This window comes from Entelurus aequoreus, linkage group LG26 (assembly GCF_033978785.1).
Source record: "Entelurus aequoreus isolate RoL-2023_Sb linkage group LG26, RoL_Eaeq_v1.1, whole genome shotgun sequence".
Lineage (NCBI taxonomy): Eukaryota > Metazoa > Chordata > Actinopteri > Syngnathiformes > Syngnathidae > Entelurus > Entelurus aequoreus.
The window spans coordinates 3,411,202-3,431,570 of record NC_084756.1 but is presented as its reverse complement, the minus strand read 5'-3'; the positions used below and the strand labels follow the sequence as shown (position 1 = coordinate 3,431,570).

General features: G+C 38.7%; 1 protein-coding gene across 1 annotated transcript in view; it reads left to right on the top strand.

The window, feature by feature from the left end:
* The window catches only part of slc2a1b (solute carrier family 2 member 1b), a 69,036-nt gene that overhangs the window by 24,512 nt on the left and 24,155 nt on the right, over positions 1-20,369 (top strand). The window contains exon 2 of the mRNA XM_062037829.1: positions 5,911-6,006. Coding sequence (XP_061893813.1) covers positions 5,911-6,006 — 96 coding nt within the window. The remainder of the gene's footprint in view (positions 1-5,910; positions 6,007-20,369) is intronic.

Below are 20,369 nucleotides of genomic sequence, written 5' to 3'. Positions count from 1 at the left end.
TTTCAGCCATATCGCCCAGCTCTACTTAAAAGCATGTAAACAGTGATTTAGTGGTACATTCCTATGTTATTGTGCTTTTCTTATTTCATTTCCTTTGTTAATACGCAGTATGTTAATAAAATGTTGAACTAATCCCTAGTTTATTGGTTCTTTAGTCAAGACGCTTTATACCTGGCAGGGTAAAAACAATAATAAAAAAAGTGATATTAATCAAGATTGGATGATATGAAAAAAATATTAATTTTTTTTGCTTTATTGCCTAGCCATTTAATAATGGTGGGCAGGTTTTCCAGAGGTGATTCTGGAGGCATCACTGGCCTTGAGTAGATTAGCCTGGGCTTTTATTTTGTTGCACCTTCCAAGCCTGAAGGATGTCTGGGACTTGATTCAAACTACCACCACCTCCCAGTTCGGAGTGTTATTTTCTGTGAATGTGTGCGTACCGAACAGGTTGGTCTTGTATCGGTGCCATGTTTGTGTAGCCTTTGGTGTACAAAGGTATAACATAACATCTATTCTCCGAAATTGCGACCAACGGTGCCCGAAGCGCTTGTTTTTCCGGTCTGAGAGCAGGAAATGAAAGGTAACCTTCTCCACTGTGGTTGATTAAATTTATGGTATGTGGAGAATACGCTCTAAGCCGCTCGGCTCTACTGAGCTTTATACCGGCGAAGAAGATGTATAGCAGTCTGAAGGTTCCATCTCTTGTGGGCGGTCTTATTTACATGCCTCCACTTCGACAGCGTTTTCTCCGTGTCATCTTTGTTGTACCGGTAGTTAGAACTGTACGCTCCTTCATATTAGAAACGGCAACATCGGAGGATGAATGGATTAGGATAGAGAAAAAGAAGGAGCTTATTGACTACAATGGCGAACGCGCGCATATTTTCGGGACCTATGCAGATCCCAAATACACATCAGCAGGTACCAATAGGTAAGACAAGCTGGTTTTGCATAGTATTACAAAACAAAACGTCAGATAATGTCTCCTAACAGGTGACATTTTGGGGTCCTTATACACACATCATAATAATACCGTATGTTGAAGCACAGTACGTCTGACTATGGTAGCCGTAATGCTCCAACAATCCATCAAGCGGTGCGGCGTCGTAGCTTACCAAAGTCCTACTAAAACAATCTGACGGAATTCTGAGCGCTGTGTGTAATGTTCGATATTCTCAATGAAACATCAAAGTTGTGGTGTTTCTTGCTTACGGGTACTTGCTAGCGTCATTTATTGAACCGGCGTGAACCTGCAATGCACACGTATTTCTTGTGTGTGTGACTGCCATCTACTCGTCACACTTATCAGTACACCATGTACCAAATGAAATTGAGGTCCCATCTTTGTGTAGCCTTTGGTTTACAAAACTCCAAAACTGTGACCAACGGTGCCCGAAGCGCTTGTTTTTCCGGTCTGAGACCAGGAAATGAAAGGTGACATTCTCCGCTGTGGTTTATTAAATTTATGGTATGCAGAGAATATGCTCTAAGCCGCTCGACTCTACTGAGCTTTATGTCGGTGAAGAAGATGTATAGCAGTCTGGAGGTTCCATCTCTTGTGGGGGCGGTCTTATTTACGTGCCTCCACTTCGACAGCGTTTTCTCCCCGTCATCTTTGTTGTACCGGTAGTTAGAACTGTACGCTACTTCATATTAGAAAAGGCAACATCGGAGGATGAATGGATTAGGATAGAGAAAAAGAAGGAGCTTATTGACTACAATGCCGAACATGCGTATATTTTTGGGACTTATGCAGATCCCAAATACACATCAGCAGGTACCAATAGGTAAGAAACATTGGTTTTGCATAATATTGCAAAACAAAAACGTCAGATAATGTCTCCTAATAGGTGCCATTTTGGGGTCCTTATACACACACCATAGTAATACCGTTTGTTGAAGCACAGTACGTCTGACTATGGTAGCCATAATGTCTCCTAATAGGTGACATTGTGGGGTCCTTATACACACATCATAATAGTACCGTATGTTGAAGCACAGTATGTCTGACTATGGTAGCCATAATGTCTCCTAATAGGTGCCATTTTGGGGTCCTTATACACACACCATAGTAATACCGTATGTTGAAGCACAGTACGCCTGACTCTGTCTGGTAGCCATAATGTCTCCTAATAGGTGACATTTTGGGGTCCTTATACACACACCATAGTAATACCGTATGTTGAAGCACAGTACGTCTGACTATGGTAGCCATAATGTCTCCTAATAGGTGACATTTTGGGGTCCTTATACACACACCATAGTAATACCGTATGTTGAAGCACAGTACGTCTGACACTGGTAGCCATAATGTCTCCTAATAGGTGACATTTTGGGGTCCTTATACACACACCATAGTAATACCGTATGTTGAAGCACAGTACGTCTGACTCTGGTAGCCATAATGTCTCCTAATAAGTGCCATTTTGGGGTCCTTATACACACACCATAGTAATACCGTATGTTGAAGCACAGTACGTCTGACTATGGTAGCCATAATGTCTCCTAATAGGTGACATTTTGGGGTCCTTATACACACACCATAGTAATACCGTATGTTGAAGCACAGTACGTCTGACACTGGTAGCCATAATGTCTCCTAATAGGTGACATTTTGGGGTCCTTATACACACACCATAGTAATATCGTATGTTGAAGCACAGTACGTCTGACTCTGGTAGCCATAATGTCTCCTAATAAGTGCCATTTTGGGGTCCTTATACACACACCATAGTAAAACTGTATGTTGAAGCACAGTACGTCTGACTATGGTAGCCATAATGTCTCCTAATAGGTGCCATTTTGGGGTCCTTATACACACACCATAGTAATACCGTATGTTGAAGCACAGTGCGTCTGACTATGGTAGCCATAATGTCTCCTAATAGGTGACATTTTGGGGTCCTTATACACACACCATAGTAATACCGTATGTTGAAGCACAGTACGTCTGACTCTGGTAGCCATAATGTCTCCTAATAAGTGCCATTTTGGGGTCCTTATACACACACCATAGTAATACTGTATGTTGAAGCACAGTACGTCTGACTATGGTAGCCATAATGTCTCCTAATAGGTGACATTTTGGGGTCCTTATACACACACCATAGTAATACCGTATGTTGAAGCACAGTACGTCTGACTCTGGTAGCCATAATGTCTCCTAATAAGTGCCATTTTGGGGTCCTTATACACACACCACGGTAATACCGTATGTTGAAGCACAGTACGTCTGACTATGGTAGCAATAATGCTCCGACAATCCATCAAGCGGTGCGGCTTCGTAGCTTACCAAAGTCCTACTAAATTATTTTTATGGATTTCTGAGTGCCGTGTGTAATGTTCTATATTCTCAATGAAATATCAATTTTGTTCTGCAGTCTACACGTATCTCTTATGTGTGACTGCTGGTCACACTTATCATTACACCATGTACCAAATAAAGTTGCTCGGAGGTGCCATCTGTGTGTAACCTTTGGTTTAAAAAGGTATAACATAACAGCTATTTTCAAAACTGTGACCAACGGTGCCCGGAGCCCTCGTTTTCTGGTCTGAGAGCAGGAAATGAAAGGTGACATTCTCCGCTGTGGTTTATTAAATTTATGGTATGCGGCGAATACGCTCTAAGCCGCTCGACTCTACTGAGCTGTATGTCGGCGAAGAAGATGTATAGCAGTCTGGAGGTTCCCCCTGGAGCTGTTCGTAGCTCCCATCTGTTGTTTGTGGAGATACGTTGACATCTGCTCAGAGTCATCCAACCACACACGCTTTAAGAAACAAATAGGACTTTGTGTTGCGTAACATATCCTTTATTTTGCGGGTTTCGGTGTAGCCCGTGGATCAATTTAACCGCATGGTTAGTATTGGTTACGCATTTACTCTGCAGTGTACATGTGACAGATAATTAAAAAAAACTGAGGCAATGTTCCCCATGAGAAATCATGTAAATCCAATGAAAATATTACCACTCAACACATTTTATAGAGAATAACCATAGTTTTACATGCATAAAACAATGTCTAATAAGTATACACGGCCAATTAATGGATAGATGAACATTTATTAGCACTTTCTTCTATATCCCGCGGCTCGAGAGCCACATGCAGCTCTTTTGCGCCGCCCTAGTGGCTCCCTGGAGCTTTTTCAAAAATGTATGGAAATAGAAAACTATATTTTTAGTTTTAATATGGTTTTTAGAAGGACAAACATGACACAAACCTACATAATTGTTAGCAATCCCATTGTCAATGTTAAACATGCTTCACTGCTGAGAGTATTTGGCGAGCGCCATTTTGTCCTACTAGTTTTGGTGGTCCTTGAACTCACCATAGTTTGTTTACAAGTACAACTTTATCTGATGCTGCCACAGAAAGACGTGTTTTATACCACTCCTTTGTCTCATTTTTGTCCACTAAACCTTTTATGCTGTGCGTGAATGCACAAAGGTAAGCGTTGTTGATGTTATTGACTTGTGTGGAGTGCTAATCAGACATATTTGGTCAGACTGCAAGCTGATCCATGCTAACATGCTATTTAGGCTAGCTGTATGTACATATTGCATCATTATGCTTCGTTTGTAGCTATATTTGAGCAAATTGAATTTCCTTTACTTATGTCCTCTGTGTATTTAATTTATATTTGCATGTCTCATGACACATTACCTGTATGTAATATTGGCTGCATTGATGATAGTTGTTAGTGCGCCATGTTGTTCCAGACCACAGCAAAAGTTACCCAGTTTACGATTGTAATGAATCCATTTGAAGAATACGACCTGCCGTTTCCTTTAACTTGGACACACACATCTATACCTTTGGCCATTCTAAGACAGTCATTTCTAGAAGTTATCTCACCCTCTGAGAAGTTTAATATACTACTAATGTTACTAATGTAACATTACTAACATTACTAATGTTTTCCAATGTAAAAATGTGTACAATAAATATTACATTTCAACATTTCTGTCAACGAAGATTTGTGTCAGCCGACACACAGTCATTTAGATAGTTAGCTAATATAGACACTTACATCATGTGTTGTCTTAATTATAAGACTTATATAAGACTTTTAAAGTCATTTTGATAGTAGGCTATTATAGCTTATATAGACTCTTACATCATGCGTTGTTTTCATTATAAGACTTTTAAAGTAATTTTGATAGTAGGCTATTATAGCTAATATAGACACTTACATCATGTGTTGTCTTCATTATAACACTTATATAAGACTTTTAAAGTAATTTTGATAGTAGGCTAATATAGCTAATATAGACACTTACATCATGTGTTGTCTTCATTATAACACTTATATAATACTTTTAAAGTCATTTTGATAGTAGGCATCATGTGTTGTCTTCATTATAACACTTATATAAGACTTTTAAAGTCATTTTGACAGGAGGCTAATATAGCTAATATAATGTCTTGCCTTCATTATAATACATACATAAGGCTTATAAGATTTTGCGGCTCCAGACAGATTTTTTAAATTTCAATTTCTGGTCCAATATGGCTCTTTCAACATTTTGGTTTGCCGACCCCTGTTCTATATTGAAGACTCTTGTTGGCAAAGACAGTGATGAGCAGACATGGAGGGCAGGAGGAAATATCCTGTGAGTTATATTTTTTATTTAATATTGTTTCTCTCCTTTTTTTTCCCATCAGAGTACTGGCACTTGCCATTTTCTTTGGCCCCATTGTGGCTTATTTTGCAGTCCTAGTCAGTCAAAAAAAAGCATTTGTGTCCTTAATCGTTACACAACAATACGCGGGCAAACGTAACTTTTAATGTTTTTAATCATCAAATGACCAAATCCTACCAAAAAATGGGCATGTCCATACCTTTTTACACGTCCTTCTTAACTCCAATCAGGCACTGACGTCACTTCCTGTCTCTCTTCCCTTGCAGAAAATTACCTTCCACTTGATGTTGTGCGTGGGGGCCGCCGTCATCGGCTCCCTGCAGTTCGGGTACAACACAGGTGTCATCAATGCGCCTCAAAAGGTAACCCATCAGTTTGTTTTTCCCTATTTTAAACCTCATGAGCTGGTTTGATTTTAAATTTCTCACACATTTCTACAAAACACCCGCTGTAATTTTAGGGTGGTGAGTCGAACCACGACAGAATTTGGTGCACATTTGGTGCACATTTTTTCGGGTAAATACGAGCTGAATTTGTTGAAAAATGTGGGCGTGTCCCTGCAGGGGGCATGGCAGCCAGTGACCATTTTGCTAATGGTTATTCATCTTTGGGGATCTCTGTATTACGTTTTATTTCATTTTTTTCATTTGATTTTTATTGACATCTAGCATCAGACATTCCTATCCATTACATCATATTCACATACGTCATATATCTGTTCTAAATGTCAAAATATTTTTTGTTTATATCCCAACCATACCTCCACCCCCCAAAAAAAAGAAAGAAACAGCAAAAAAAACTAAGTAGTATCTACAAATACATCAATTAAATAAACAAAAAAGAAAAAAGAAATAATAATACATTGATAATAATAATAATAATAATAATCAGAAATAAAATTAAAAAATATAAACAGATACATATACACTGTGTGTGTATATATATATATATATATATATATATATATATATATATATATATATATATATATATATATATATATATATATATATATATATATATATATATATATATATATATATATATATATATATATATATATATATATATATATATATATATATATATATATATATATATATACATACATACATACATACATACATACATACATACATATACGCATATAGGGAGTAATCTTTATTTTGTAATTTTTTTAATTTAAAAAATATATATATATACATTTTTTTCTAAGCATTACAACCACTAACTCGAAAAATTTAAGTCAGGCTCATGGGCCGTGTCATAATTGACCCAGTTTTCCCAGTATGAAGTAAATTTCTCCAATTTATAATTAATAAAGGCAGTTATCTTCTTCATTTTATAAATGTCCATTGTGATTTCCATCCATTGCTTCAAATATTTTTTTTTAACCACAACCATGTATTTAATCACCTTATTTTGCAGATTTGCCCTTTATTTTTCCATTTATTTAAAAATTATAATCGGTACAAAATATATACAGTGCATTTTACATAGAGCACCTTTTGTGTACACATAGTATACTGGTATTAATGAAGTAACTAAGGTACTAATGAAGTAACAAAGGTACTATACTGGGCTTTCTGCTCCGCCGCTACCAGTCTGTGGAACGCTCTCCCTGACCACCTGAGGTCACCACAGACTGTGGATGCTTTTAAAAAAGGCTTAAAAACCCTTTCTTTTTAAAAAAGCCAAGGACTTTAATTATGACCAATGTATGACCCTGTTACTACTTGGTATCAGATCCATACCTAAATGTGTGGTTTCATCCAAAACTAATGTAAAGTATCAAACAAAAGAAGAATAAGTGATTATTACATTTTAACAGAAGTGTAGATAGAACATGTTGAAACAGAAAATAAGCAGATATTAACAGTAAATGAACAAGTAGATTAATCATCAATTTTCACAGACTGTGGATGCTTTTAAAAAAGGCTTGAAAACCTATCTTTTTAAAAAAAAGCCTTTTTTTTTTTAGATATATGCATACTAGTTCTAGCCATTAGGCTGTTCTAGTTTTTATTTTTATTTATTTATTTTTTTAATACACTGTAGCACTTTGAGCTTGTTTACTCAATGTAAAGTGCTTTTTACAAATAAAATATATTATTATTATTATACTGCCTTTAAAAAATACTGGTCCTTTTTTTTTTTTCATCGGCATTACGGCGCGCGGAAATATAGGCACATATTAGACACACGGAGCACTTACAAGCGGAAACATTGTGGAGAATAGACGAATTTTGGCTTCAAAACCTAGGATAAAGGTGTCGCAATAAACACTGACTGCTTTGAATCATAGCTAACTTCTCTCCGCGGTGTTTTAGCCACTTCTAAAATCACTAATCCTCGCCTCCATGGCGACAAATAAGCTTTGTTTCTTACAAGTATCATTATCACTGCGGGACGAGGAATAGCTAAACATGCTAACGGCAAGCGAGCACTCCTGAATGCAAAGAAATGAGTGGATCGATACAACCATCGAGTCTTAATGATATCAAGTACAAAAGCTGTATATAGTCGATTTTTTTTTACTATGACAAAATATTTTTTAATTATTTATAAACTCAGGAAATAAGTCGCTGGACACAGAATAACTTTAATTATGACCAATGTATGATCTTGTAACTACTTGGTATTGGATCCGTACCCAAATTTGTAGTATCAGCCAAAAACTTATATAAAGTATCAAAGAATAAGTGATTATTACATTTTAACAGAATGGTAAATAAAAACATGTTAAAGCTCGATTTAATAATCCCTTTTTATTCCACTTATCCATCATAATTTTGACAGAAAATGACACGGTGTGTCAGCAGCCAAATTAGGAGCTAAAAAATAAATGTTTTAGTATGTTCACTGTCGTATTCAATGCCAAAATTGTTCTTTGATTGCAATGCGAAAGTTTCGTGTATCAAAATATTTTCTCTTACAATAAAGTTAATAATGGCATTTTTTGTGGTCGCCTTTATTTTGAAAAGTATGGAAATACAACCAAATTGGTAGCGGGAAAAACCCTAAGGCAGTGGTCCCCAACCACCGGGCTGTGGCCCGGTACCGGTCCGTGGACCGGATGGTACCAGGCCGCACAAGAAATAAAAAAAATAAATAAATATATATATATATATATTTTTAAATTTTTTATTAAATCAACATAAAAAAACACAATATATACATTATATATCAATATAGATCAATACAGTTTGCAGGGATACAGTCCGTAAGAGCACTTGATTGTATTTCTTTATGACAAAAAAAATAAAATAAAAAAATACCATCATGGTGACCACGCCCATAGCCACGCCCCCACCGCCACAGGTATCTTGGCAGTTTATGGGAAACACTGTATCTACTGGATCAAATGGAATCTTCTGGAGAATTTCATTTTAAAACAAGTGCGTTCGTGAATAATTTGTTGAGTCATGATAATTAGCTCTAATAATTATGCTTATCACTTTCTTATGTAATAGGACAATGGCTTTGTCATTGCTTTAAACTGTGTGTACAGTTTGTCCCCAGAGTTGTATGCAATGCATCATGCAAAACAAGTTTGTACAATAACTGTGGCAAACATCTGCTGAGTATGTAGTTTTTTCTATTGTATTTACAATATATTTTGATATTATTTAATTGTATTTTATAACTACACTCTCTCCTTATATTTTAGTATGATCCACCATAATTGTGTGAATGGCCAAAAAAGACATCTATTTATCAATATTCAGCTGCAAAATTTAGCCGGACCCACATTTCTCACCTGATTTTGTTCGTGCAAATTCGCTGTTTTCCCAAATTTCCAGGAAATTCCCCATTCAAATGAATGGACGTATTCTTAGTTGTGGAATGCCCTAATTACCCGATTCCGACCTTTGAACCATCTACACATGCTACTCTTCCAAAGATATCTTTTTTTTTTCCCCGTACAAATTCCCTGTTTTCCCGAAATTCCAGGAATTCCGAAATACCTATTCTCAATTCAAACTGCTAGTACGTCAACATTTTTCAACCGATTCGAAAAAATCCAACACCAACCCATTCATATCCATCCATCCATCCATTCTCTACCGCTTATTTCCTTCGGGGTCGCGGGGGGCGCTGGAGCCTATCTCAGCTACAATCGAGCGGAAGGCGGGGTACACCCTGGACAAGTCGCCACCTCATCGCAGGGCCTACACAGATAGACACACAACATTCACACTCACATTCACACACTAGGGACCATTTAGTGTTGCCAATCAACCTATCCCCAGGTGCATGTCTTTGGAGGTGGGAGGGGCCTATCCCCAGGTGCATGTCTTTGGAGGTGGGAGGAGCCTATCCCCAGGTGCATGTCTTTGGAGGTGGGAGGAAGCCGGAGTACCCGGAGAGAACCCACGCAGTCACGGGGAGGACACGCAAACTCCACACAGAAAGATCCCGAGCCCGGGATTGAACTCAGGACCTCCGTATTGTGAGGCAGATGCACTAACCCCTGTTCCACCGTGCTGCCCCCATTCATATCATCTAGGACAATTGTGCTAAAATCGATATTTTCAAAAGTTTCCCAAATTTCCAGGAAATTCTCAAAACCGGGAACTTTTGAAAATATCGATTTTAGCACAATTGTCCAAATTTCCAGGAAATTCTCATCCTCAAAATTTTGCGCCGTTATTTTTTTTTACCCTATTCCAACCTTTCAACCATCTACACACACACACACATATGTACAGTATATTTATTTATATATACAGTGTATATATATATATATATTTATATATATATATATATATATTATATTATATTATATTTTCAGTGTTTCCCATAAACTGCCAAGATACCTGTGGCGGTGGGGGCGTGGCTATGGGCGTGGTCACAATGACATCATCGAGTAATTTGCATAATTTACTACAATGATATGATTTTCTCTAAAAAGGCTAAAAAAATGTATACTTACTAATTAATAACAGTTTTGTTTTAAACATCCATCCATCCAGCCATTCATCCATTTTACAATATAATTACAACACTTTATGTACATATTTATATACAGATTTGAACAATAAGTTATTCACTGAAATATATTTATTAATTGTGGTTCTTACAAAAAATATATCTTATAAAATATAAAAGCTAAAATGTCTCTTAAAGCTCTGCCCCTTTAATTAGTGCATACTAAATAATTTAACTTTAGCCTACTACTACAACCATATTATTTACCAGCAACATAAAGTGAAACAGAGGCAGAGGTGTCCTGCCACAGTCAGTAACAAATAAACAGAAAACAGTAGTGGTCAAATACAAATAAGGAGACAAGAGAAGTATCCTACGCTTCGCTTTTGTAAAGTAAATCTGAACAGCCTATATGGGCATCTACATCAACTATATGATTTGCCTGAGAAGCTGGACAGGACAAAAAATAAATAAAATAAAAAAAAATATATATATAAATATATATATATATATTTTTAAATTTGTGGCGGACGTAATTCTTTCGTGGCGGGCCGCAACAAATAAATGAATGTGTGGGAAACACTGATATTCATCGTCCCCATTGACTATGAATGGGAAAAATATCGACTCCATATCCCACATTTCTCATCCGATTTGAACCGTTCAAACATTCACACACTCTACTCACCCTGGATATTCAAGCCAACAAGTTTCCCGGTTTGGAAATGTCCCTGATTACCTGGAATTACCAGGAATTTCCCCCAATTGAAAATGAATGGGTATTATAAATCCATCCATTTTCTACCGCTACAAACAAGCAGAGGAGCATGTTCGGCAGCGCGCGCACGCAGAGTACTTACAAGCAGACACAGTGTGTAGACAGAAAAGGGAGAATGGACGCATTTTGGTGTAAAAAGTAAAGATAAATGTGAAGTTATAACACTGAAACACCCTCAGAAAGAGTTGCTTTAAGACATGGCGAGCTCGCTCGCAGCTCACATCCATCCGCAGTCGGCAGTGTTTTAGCAAATAAAGTAAGTTTCTTACAAGTATCATTATCACTGCAGGACGAGGAATAGCTAAACATGCTTCACTACACACCGTAGGAGGATACAATAGCTCACCGGCGTCACAATGTAAACAAAAGCTAGCGCTCCAGAATGTAAACAAATGCCATGGGTGGATCTAAACCTCACATCCACTGCAATGATACCAAGTACAAGAACATATCTAGTCGATACTACTATGATTACATTGATATTTTTTATTGTCACAAAATAATTTTTCCTCTTTTTAAAATTCATATTATGTTTATAAACTCAGGAAATATGTCCCTGGACACATGAGGACTTTGAATATGACCAATGTCTGATCCTGTAACTACTTGGTATCAGATCGATACCTAAATGTGTGTTATCATCCAAAACTAATGTAAAGTATCAAAGAAGAGAAGAATAAGTGATTATTACATTTTAACAGAAGTGTAGATAGAACATGTTGAAACAGAAAATAAGCAGATATTAACAGTAAATGAACAAGTAGATTAATACTCAATTTTTTACAGTTTGTCCCTCATAATGTTGACAAAATAATAGGTATATAAATGACACAATATGTTACTGCATACGTCAGCAGACTAATTAGGAGTCTTTGCTTGTTTACTTACTACTAAAAGACAAGTTGTCTAGTACGTTCACTATTTTATTTAAAGACTAAATTACAATAATAAACATATGTTTCATGTACACTAAGATTTTTTTGTTAAAAATAAAGACAATAATGCAATTTTTTGTGGTCCCCTTTATTTAGAAAAGTATTGAAAAGTATCGAAACACATTTTGGTACCGGTACCAACATATTGGTATCGGGACAACCCTATTTTGGATCCAGCATGGGACCTTCTAGGAGCCCACACGTGTAAAGTCATATGTGTACGTGACTGTAGTCGGGTGTTCAAGCACGAACATGTTTTGGACCTGCAGTATTTGCCAAAACGTCCCCTGCTGAGCTGGGCCCACTGTGGAGTGGAAAAGGGGGTGGGCTCACTAAAGGGGATATTAATAGCTGCATTGGGGCTTATTCACTCCAAGGACATCTATATTAACAGGCTTCTGCAGATTTCTGGGTAAAAACTGTGTCCATGCCCTAAAAAGGACTCACTGACTGGGGGGGAACACCAGGACCAGGATTATTGCAGGAAATGAGCGGGCACCTGTTCCCACAGGTAGTAAGACAACATTGTCGTGACCCCCTGCAGAGTCAATGTAGTTTTTATTAACAGTGAAGTGAAGTGAATTACCTTTATATAGCGCTTTTTCTCAAGTGACTCAAAGCGCTTTACATTGTGAAACCCAATATCTAAGTTACATTTAAACCAGTGTGGGTGGCACTGGGAACTGGTGGGTAAAGTGTCTTGCACAAGGACACAATGGCAGTGACTAGGATGGCGGATGCGGGGATTGAACCTGCAACTCTCAAGTTGCTGGCACGGCTGCTCTACCAACCGAGCTATACCGCCCCAACAGAGAGGTTAACAATTTGGAAGACATCTACCTATTTGGAACCGTGATCGCGGGGCACCTGCTGATTGGGCTGGGCATTGCTCTGGTGTATCGTCAAATTCGTAAGACAATAGCAGCCACTCAAGGGGCCCAAAGGCTGTTCGTCGCAATGGAAGGTTTGGGCCGGGCCGTGGGATCACATACTGGGGGGATTTCTGAACTGAATCGCAAGATGGATCACATCGTGGAAAAGCTGGTTGAAAGGGAAAAATTGGATTTGAGGGCCAGCATGGACGAATAGAACAGACAAGCCACTGTAATGTCTGCTCGCGGAAAATCAAAAATTCTAATCTACGATTTGACTCCCTCAAATGGCCTTGACGCAGGAGCAGGCTGTTCTGAAAACATGCCCGAGGACACCTCAATGATGGACGCTTTTGACCTCCCTCCCTCCTCAACGACACCTGGAGTCGAACTTTTGCTTGCATGCAGAACGGCCCCAGGCCTATGGACACTTCATCAACACACCCAAGACAATGGGCAAAAACACACACACACACCCTCCCCCACCCCACGCCTTCTCCACAGCTTGATTCCCCTTCGGGGTGATGGACGGCTGGCAGCGCTTCATAGCAGCAGTCGACCTCCAGGGCCCCAACCCCCCCCCCCCCCGCCCTCTGTTGCGAGTTGTCGTGATTAAATGTAACATGTTTATGTGTGCATGGCATGGAGGTTTTTTCCCACTCCAGACTGAGCCCCCTTAGGAGCCCAGTCTAGATTGTATTTTTTTACTCATCTTCTTCCCCAGCGTTTTACCTTTTCCCACCTTTTACGGGGCGCCTCGTGGCGACCCATCAGCGTGCCTGTTCTGTAACCCTGTACACTGTTTTGTTTGTCTAATCTTGAACGGGTCTGTGTTGAAAACATAGTTTCCTTGTACTTGTTGCAATGACAATAAAGACCTATCCTATCCGAACAATTTCCTGGTGGATGTATAGCACAGTGGATGTTTTATTAGATTATTAGACGCTATTGGACTCTCTTTCTGCAGAGGCCACATGTATGCTAGTGTGTGTGTGTGTGTGTGCATGTGTCGCCAGACTGGCCCAACCTCTACACGCTATTTGGACAGGATCCTCCTAGTTGTTCCTGGTGTTGCCAAGCAATGAGTCACGGAATGCTTGTCACACGTACTGGCATACTGTGTTCATACTTGGCACATTCTGAGACTCTTACACGGCATTTTGCTTTGATGACTGTCCTCTGCTGGTTGGAGTTGTGCTGATGCCCGTACCAAAATGTTCAGTATTTCGATACTTCGTCGTCGTCATCTTCTTCTTCTTCTGGCCCACCAGGTGAATTAAGTGCTATTGGCGGGGTTACAATGCATAGTAGGCTACCGCCACCTACTGCACCGGAATTGTAACTACAAGCTACATTCACAGACAGAGTCCCATTGCTTTTATGAGCGGTCGAGCGAGTCAAAAGCTGAAAAATTTGTCGCTGTCCGGCTTGGCTGCGTGGGGGCGGTGGCCCCTGGTTCCCTGGGCACCACACCTACTGTTTGTGGGTTGGGCTCTCGGGGAGGCTGGGGCCGTACTCTGGCTCCCACACACACTGGGAGTCAAATGTATTGTACATACAAATTCACATATACTCACATACATACATACACACATACATAGGTACCTACGCTCCCACATACATATACAAATACAGTACATATTTACACACTCAAAGTTCGTACATCCACACGCACATTCATCATACAAACATACACATACTGTACATATACATTCACTGTACAAACATACATATACACATACTGTACATATACACTCACTGTACAAACACATATACACATTCTGTACATATACATTCACTGTACAAGCACACATATACACATACTGTAGATATACAAGTACATATGCATACATACACTCATGCACATAATCACGTTTCATCAAACATATATTAACGTTGTTGCCCTAGGGTAAACTGGGTATAACACATGGCACACTGACAAAGCTTAACCTATTGTTACTATAAAAATCTACAAGGTTGCTTCTCTTTCTTCCCCTCCATTTTTTTGCATTCTTTCGTATCTCAAGTTATAATTACGTATATGCATTGTTGCATTTGAACAACTGTATTGTTGATAATAAAGGTAAAGTATTGGTATTGTTCATTATCAATAGCGCTATTTCTATTGGTATTTGTATTGCTCCATTTGTAGTGTAATAATGCTCATTGTCATTTCTGTATTGTTTTTTATTTTCGCTAACTGCTTATTTGCTATTACAATACCATCATATTTGTACATGTCGTATTTGCTGATGTTGCTCTATTGTTGTTGTTGTTGTTGTTGTGTTTGCTGTTGTTGTTTTTGTCTCTCTGTCTAATCCCCCTCTTGTCCCCACAATTTCCCCCTCTGTCTTCTTTTTTCTCTCTTTCTATCCCCTCCTGCTCCGGCCCGGCTGCACCAATAGTGACACTAATTAGTCTGCTGACGTATGCAGTAACTTATTGTCATTTATCATTCTATTATTTTGTCAGCATTATGAGGGACAAACTGTAAAAAAATATGATTCATCTACTTGTTCATTTACTGTTAATATCTGCTTACTTCCTGTTTTAACATGTTCTATCTACACTTCTGTTAAAATGTAATAATCACTTATTGTTCTCTTGTTTGATACTTTACATTAGTTTTGGATGATACGACAATGTTGGGTATCGATCTGATACCAAGTAGTCACAGGATCATACATTGGTCATAATTAAAGACCTCATTTGTCCAGGGACATATTTCCCTGACTTTATAACAATAAAAAATGACAAAAGATTTTGTGATAATAGAAAATATCGATGTAATCATTGTAGTATTGACTATATACGGCTCTTGTACTTGGTATCGTTACAGCCAATGTCTGTATAGATCCACCCATTTGTTTACATTCAAGAGTGCTAGCTTGCTGTTAGCGGTTAGCTATTGTATCCTCCTAGGGTGTGTAGTGAAGCATGTTTAGCTATTCCTCGTCCTCCAGTGATAATGTCAGCATTATGAGGGACAAACTGTAAAAATTGATCATTAATCTACTTGTTCATTTACTGTTAATATCTGCTTATTTTCTCTTTTAACGTGTTCTATCTACACTTCTGTTAAAATGTAATAATCACATATTCTTCTCTTCTTTGATACTTTACATTAGTTTTGGATGATACCACAAGTTTGGGTATCGATCCGATACCAAGTAGTTACAGGATCATACATTGGTCATAATTAAAGTCCTCATTTGTGCAGGGATGTATTTCCTGACTTTATAACAATAAAAAATGACAAAAGATTTTGTGATGATAAAAAATATCGATGTAATCATTGTAGTATCGACTATATACGGCTCTTGTACTTGGTATCATTACAGCCAATGTCTGTATAGATCCACCCATTTGTTTACATTCAAGAGTGCTAGCTTGCTGTTAGCGGTTAGCTATTATATCCTCCTAGAGTGTGTAGTGAATAAGGCTGAAACGACGCGTCGACGTAGTCGACGTCATCGGTTATGTAAATACGTCGACGCCGTTTTTGTGCGTCGACGCGTCGCATAATTACGTCACACTACCGTCATGGCGGAGCGCAAAGCAGACTGTGCGAGCGAGGGGAAAAACGCACGCCAAAAGTGTGGGAGTATTTCAATACACGGCCTAATAATGTTGTTGTATGCACACTGTGTCTAGCGGAAATGGCCTATCATAGCAGCACAACGGCTATGAACGAACATTTGAAAAGAAAACCATCAACCATCAACTAGTCAATCGTCCGCGTTAGCATACGTTGTCATCATTACACAAAAACATGAATGTGTCATTTGTATTTGCTAGGGGTGTAACGGTATGTGTTTTGTATTGAACCGTTTCGGTACGGGGATTTCGGTTCGGTACGGGGGTGTACCGAACGAGTTTCTAAGCTAAAGCTAACTTTAGCTGCTAAAGTCTTAACAAGTTGCTTTGCTCCTCTGCCTCTGTCTCAGCACGCAGCATTGTCCCACCCATACAACCATCTGATTGGTACACACGCAGCATTGTCCCACCCACACAACCATCTGATTGGTACACACGAAGCATTATCAGCCAATCAGCAGTGCGTATTCATAGCGCATGTAGTCAGCGCTTCAGCGTGGAGCAGATAGGTGTTTAGCAGGTGAGCATCAGGCAGCGGACTCTCCCCAAATGATAATAAACACCTCCCAGTCAACTACTAGTAACATCACTATGAGCCCGTTGACCTTCTAGAAACTTCAACTGCAGCTCAGCTCGCTCGCAGTCCTGGTTTGAGGTGAAGGCTAATTACCTCTCAGTTCCAGCCACATCGACCCCTTCTGAGCGCCTATTTTCAGCTGCTGGGAATATTGTAAACAAGAAAAGAAGCAAAGCAAGTAGACATGCTAACCTTTCTTCATTACAACTGTTAGACACTCACTGGAATGAGTAGAATTGGTTGTTGTGTACTGTGTTGGACTGGATGTTTATTTTGCACATTTTAAAAACAATACTTGTTTACAGTGCTCCAGAATATTTAGATTGGCACTTTTTTGTATTGGATGTTTATCTTTATTTTTGCACATTTTAGCAAATAAGCAATACTTTCACTTTTGTTGAAATGTTTACAATGTTGTTACAGAATATTTCGTTTTGCACTTTTTTGTATTGGATGTTTATCTTTATTTTTGCACATTTTAAAGCAAAATAAGCAATACTTTTACTTTTGAAATGCTTATACTATTGCAGAATATTAAGATTTGCACTGGATGTTTACTTTTATATTTGCACATTAAAAAGCAAATAAGCTACTTTTAATTTTGTTAAATGTTAAAAGTTTTAAATGTTTACATTGTTACAGAATATTTTGTCATGTTGTTGTCAATGTTGACTGAGTGGCCATACTTTTTTTTTTTGTAAATAAAAGCCATGCCTTTTGAAAAAACTGGCCTACTTTTATTTTTTCATCTTCATTTTAAATAAAATAAAATAAAAAATAATCGGTAAAAGGAAAAATAATCTATAGATGGTCTAAAATATACCAAAAACAAACAATAAGTGATGAAAAAGTACCATCCATCCATTTTCTACTGCTTGTCCCATAATCAATAAAATAGTCAATAATCAATAAAACCAGTCATGACATTAGGTACAATCTACAACAATCTCTTTCCACCATACTTCTCCCTTAGTCTATTCTTAAAACCCACTATGCTGGTAAACTTCACAATGTAAAGCGCTTTGAGTCACTTGAGAAAAAGCGCTATATAAATGTAATTCACATCACTTCACTTGATACCAGATATTGTGGAAGTCGATTCCAGTAAGTCAGTGTTTTTCAACCTTTTTTGAGCCAAGGCACATTTTTTGCGTTGGAAAAAATGTGGAGGCACACCACCAGCAGAAATCATTAAAAAACGAAACTCGGTTGACAGTAAAAAGTTGTTGTCGCAATTGTTGGATATGACTTTAAACCATAACCTAGCATGCATCAATATAGCTCTTGTCTCAAAGTAGGTGTACTGTCACCACCTGTCACATCACACCCTGACTTATTTGGACTTTTTTGCTGTTTTCCTGTGTGTAGTGTTTTAGTTCTTGTCTTGCGCTCCTATTTTGGTGGCTTTTTCTCTTTTTTTTGGTATTTTCCTGTAGCAGTTTCATGTCCTCCTTTGAGCGATATTTCCCCGCATCTACTTTGTTTTAGCAATCAAGAATATTTCAGTTATTTGTATCCTTCTTTGTGGGGACATTGTTGATTGTCATGTCATGTTCGGGTGTACTTTGTGGACGCCGTCTTTGCTCCACAGTAAGTCTTTGCTGTCGTCCAGCATTCTGTTTCTGTGTACTTTGTAGCCAGTTCAGTTTTAGTCTCATTCTGCATAGCCTTCCCTAAGCTTCAATGCCTTTTCTTAGGGCCACTCACCTTTTGTTTATTTTTGGTTTAAGCATTAGACACCTTTTTACCTGCACACTGCCTCCCGCTGTTTCCCACATCTACAAAGCAATTAGCTACCTGCTGCCACCTACTGATATGGAAGAGTATTACACGGTTACTCTGCCCAGCTCTAGACAGCACCGACACTCAACAACAACACATCATTTGCAGACTATAATTATTGGTTTGCAAAAAATATTTTTAACCCAAATAGGTGAAATTAGATAATCTCTCATGGCACACCAGACTGTATCTCACGGCACACTAGTGTGCCACGGCACAGTGGTTGAAAAACACTGCAGTAAGTGATTGCCCTATACATAACAGTCTTTTTCCAAACATCAGTTTTGGGTTTAAAACGGGTGAGAGCACGGGTGAGAGCACGGGTGAGAGCACGGGTGTGCCGAACGAGACACAATATGAGTCATCAAAATCAAGAGTCATATTCATGGACCTTAAATGTTGCACTTAGTTAACCCACACAGACGTGCGTGAAAGTGGAAAAACAGCACGTGTTGCTAGTAATCCTGCTGAGAGGCAGAACATGGGGGCCCCCTGTGGGGCCGTGGTTGGACAATGTGAGGTCTGAGCAGCGTCACATGGACATGAACAATCACCCAACACATTCCCCCCACAATCCCCTCGTATTAATGACTCACCTAAGAGGATATCGTTTAACCACCGCAGTCTTTACGCCTCAATAAGACTTTCAGATTATCCCATGTTGTCGAGATCGCAGATCAGCACAACTTCCAGGCTTACCACAGAACTACCAGTGTTCACCTCCACAACCGGACCGCCTGTACTCCACCAGAGATCAGTCGGGGTGTTTGGCTACGACAGGGAGGACATTTGGGAATTTTCAGAAGTGCGGAAGGACACAATCGGCTTGATTACGGGGGTGTGGTTTGAAGATTTAGATCCATGTTTTGGATTATTAAGAATGCAGATTAAATCAATTATTGACGTTTAGTGCAAAATAACAAAATTGACAATACATGGCAATCAGTGTGGATGGGAAGTGATGAGATTTTTCCGGTTGCGATTCCAATCTTCAAAACCCAAAACCATTGGCACGTTGTGTAAATGGTAAATAAAAAGATAATACAATGATTTGCAATTCCATTTCAACTTATATTCAATTGAATAGACTGCAAAGACAAGATACTTGGCCCGGCGATGAGGTGGCGATTTGTGTACCTCGCCTACCGCCCGAATGCAGCTGAGATAGGCTCCAGCATCCCCCGGGACCCCAAAAGGGACAAGCGGTAGAAAAATGGATGGATGGATGGACGGACATCATACACCATCACAA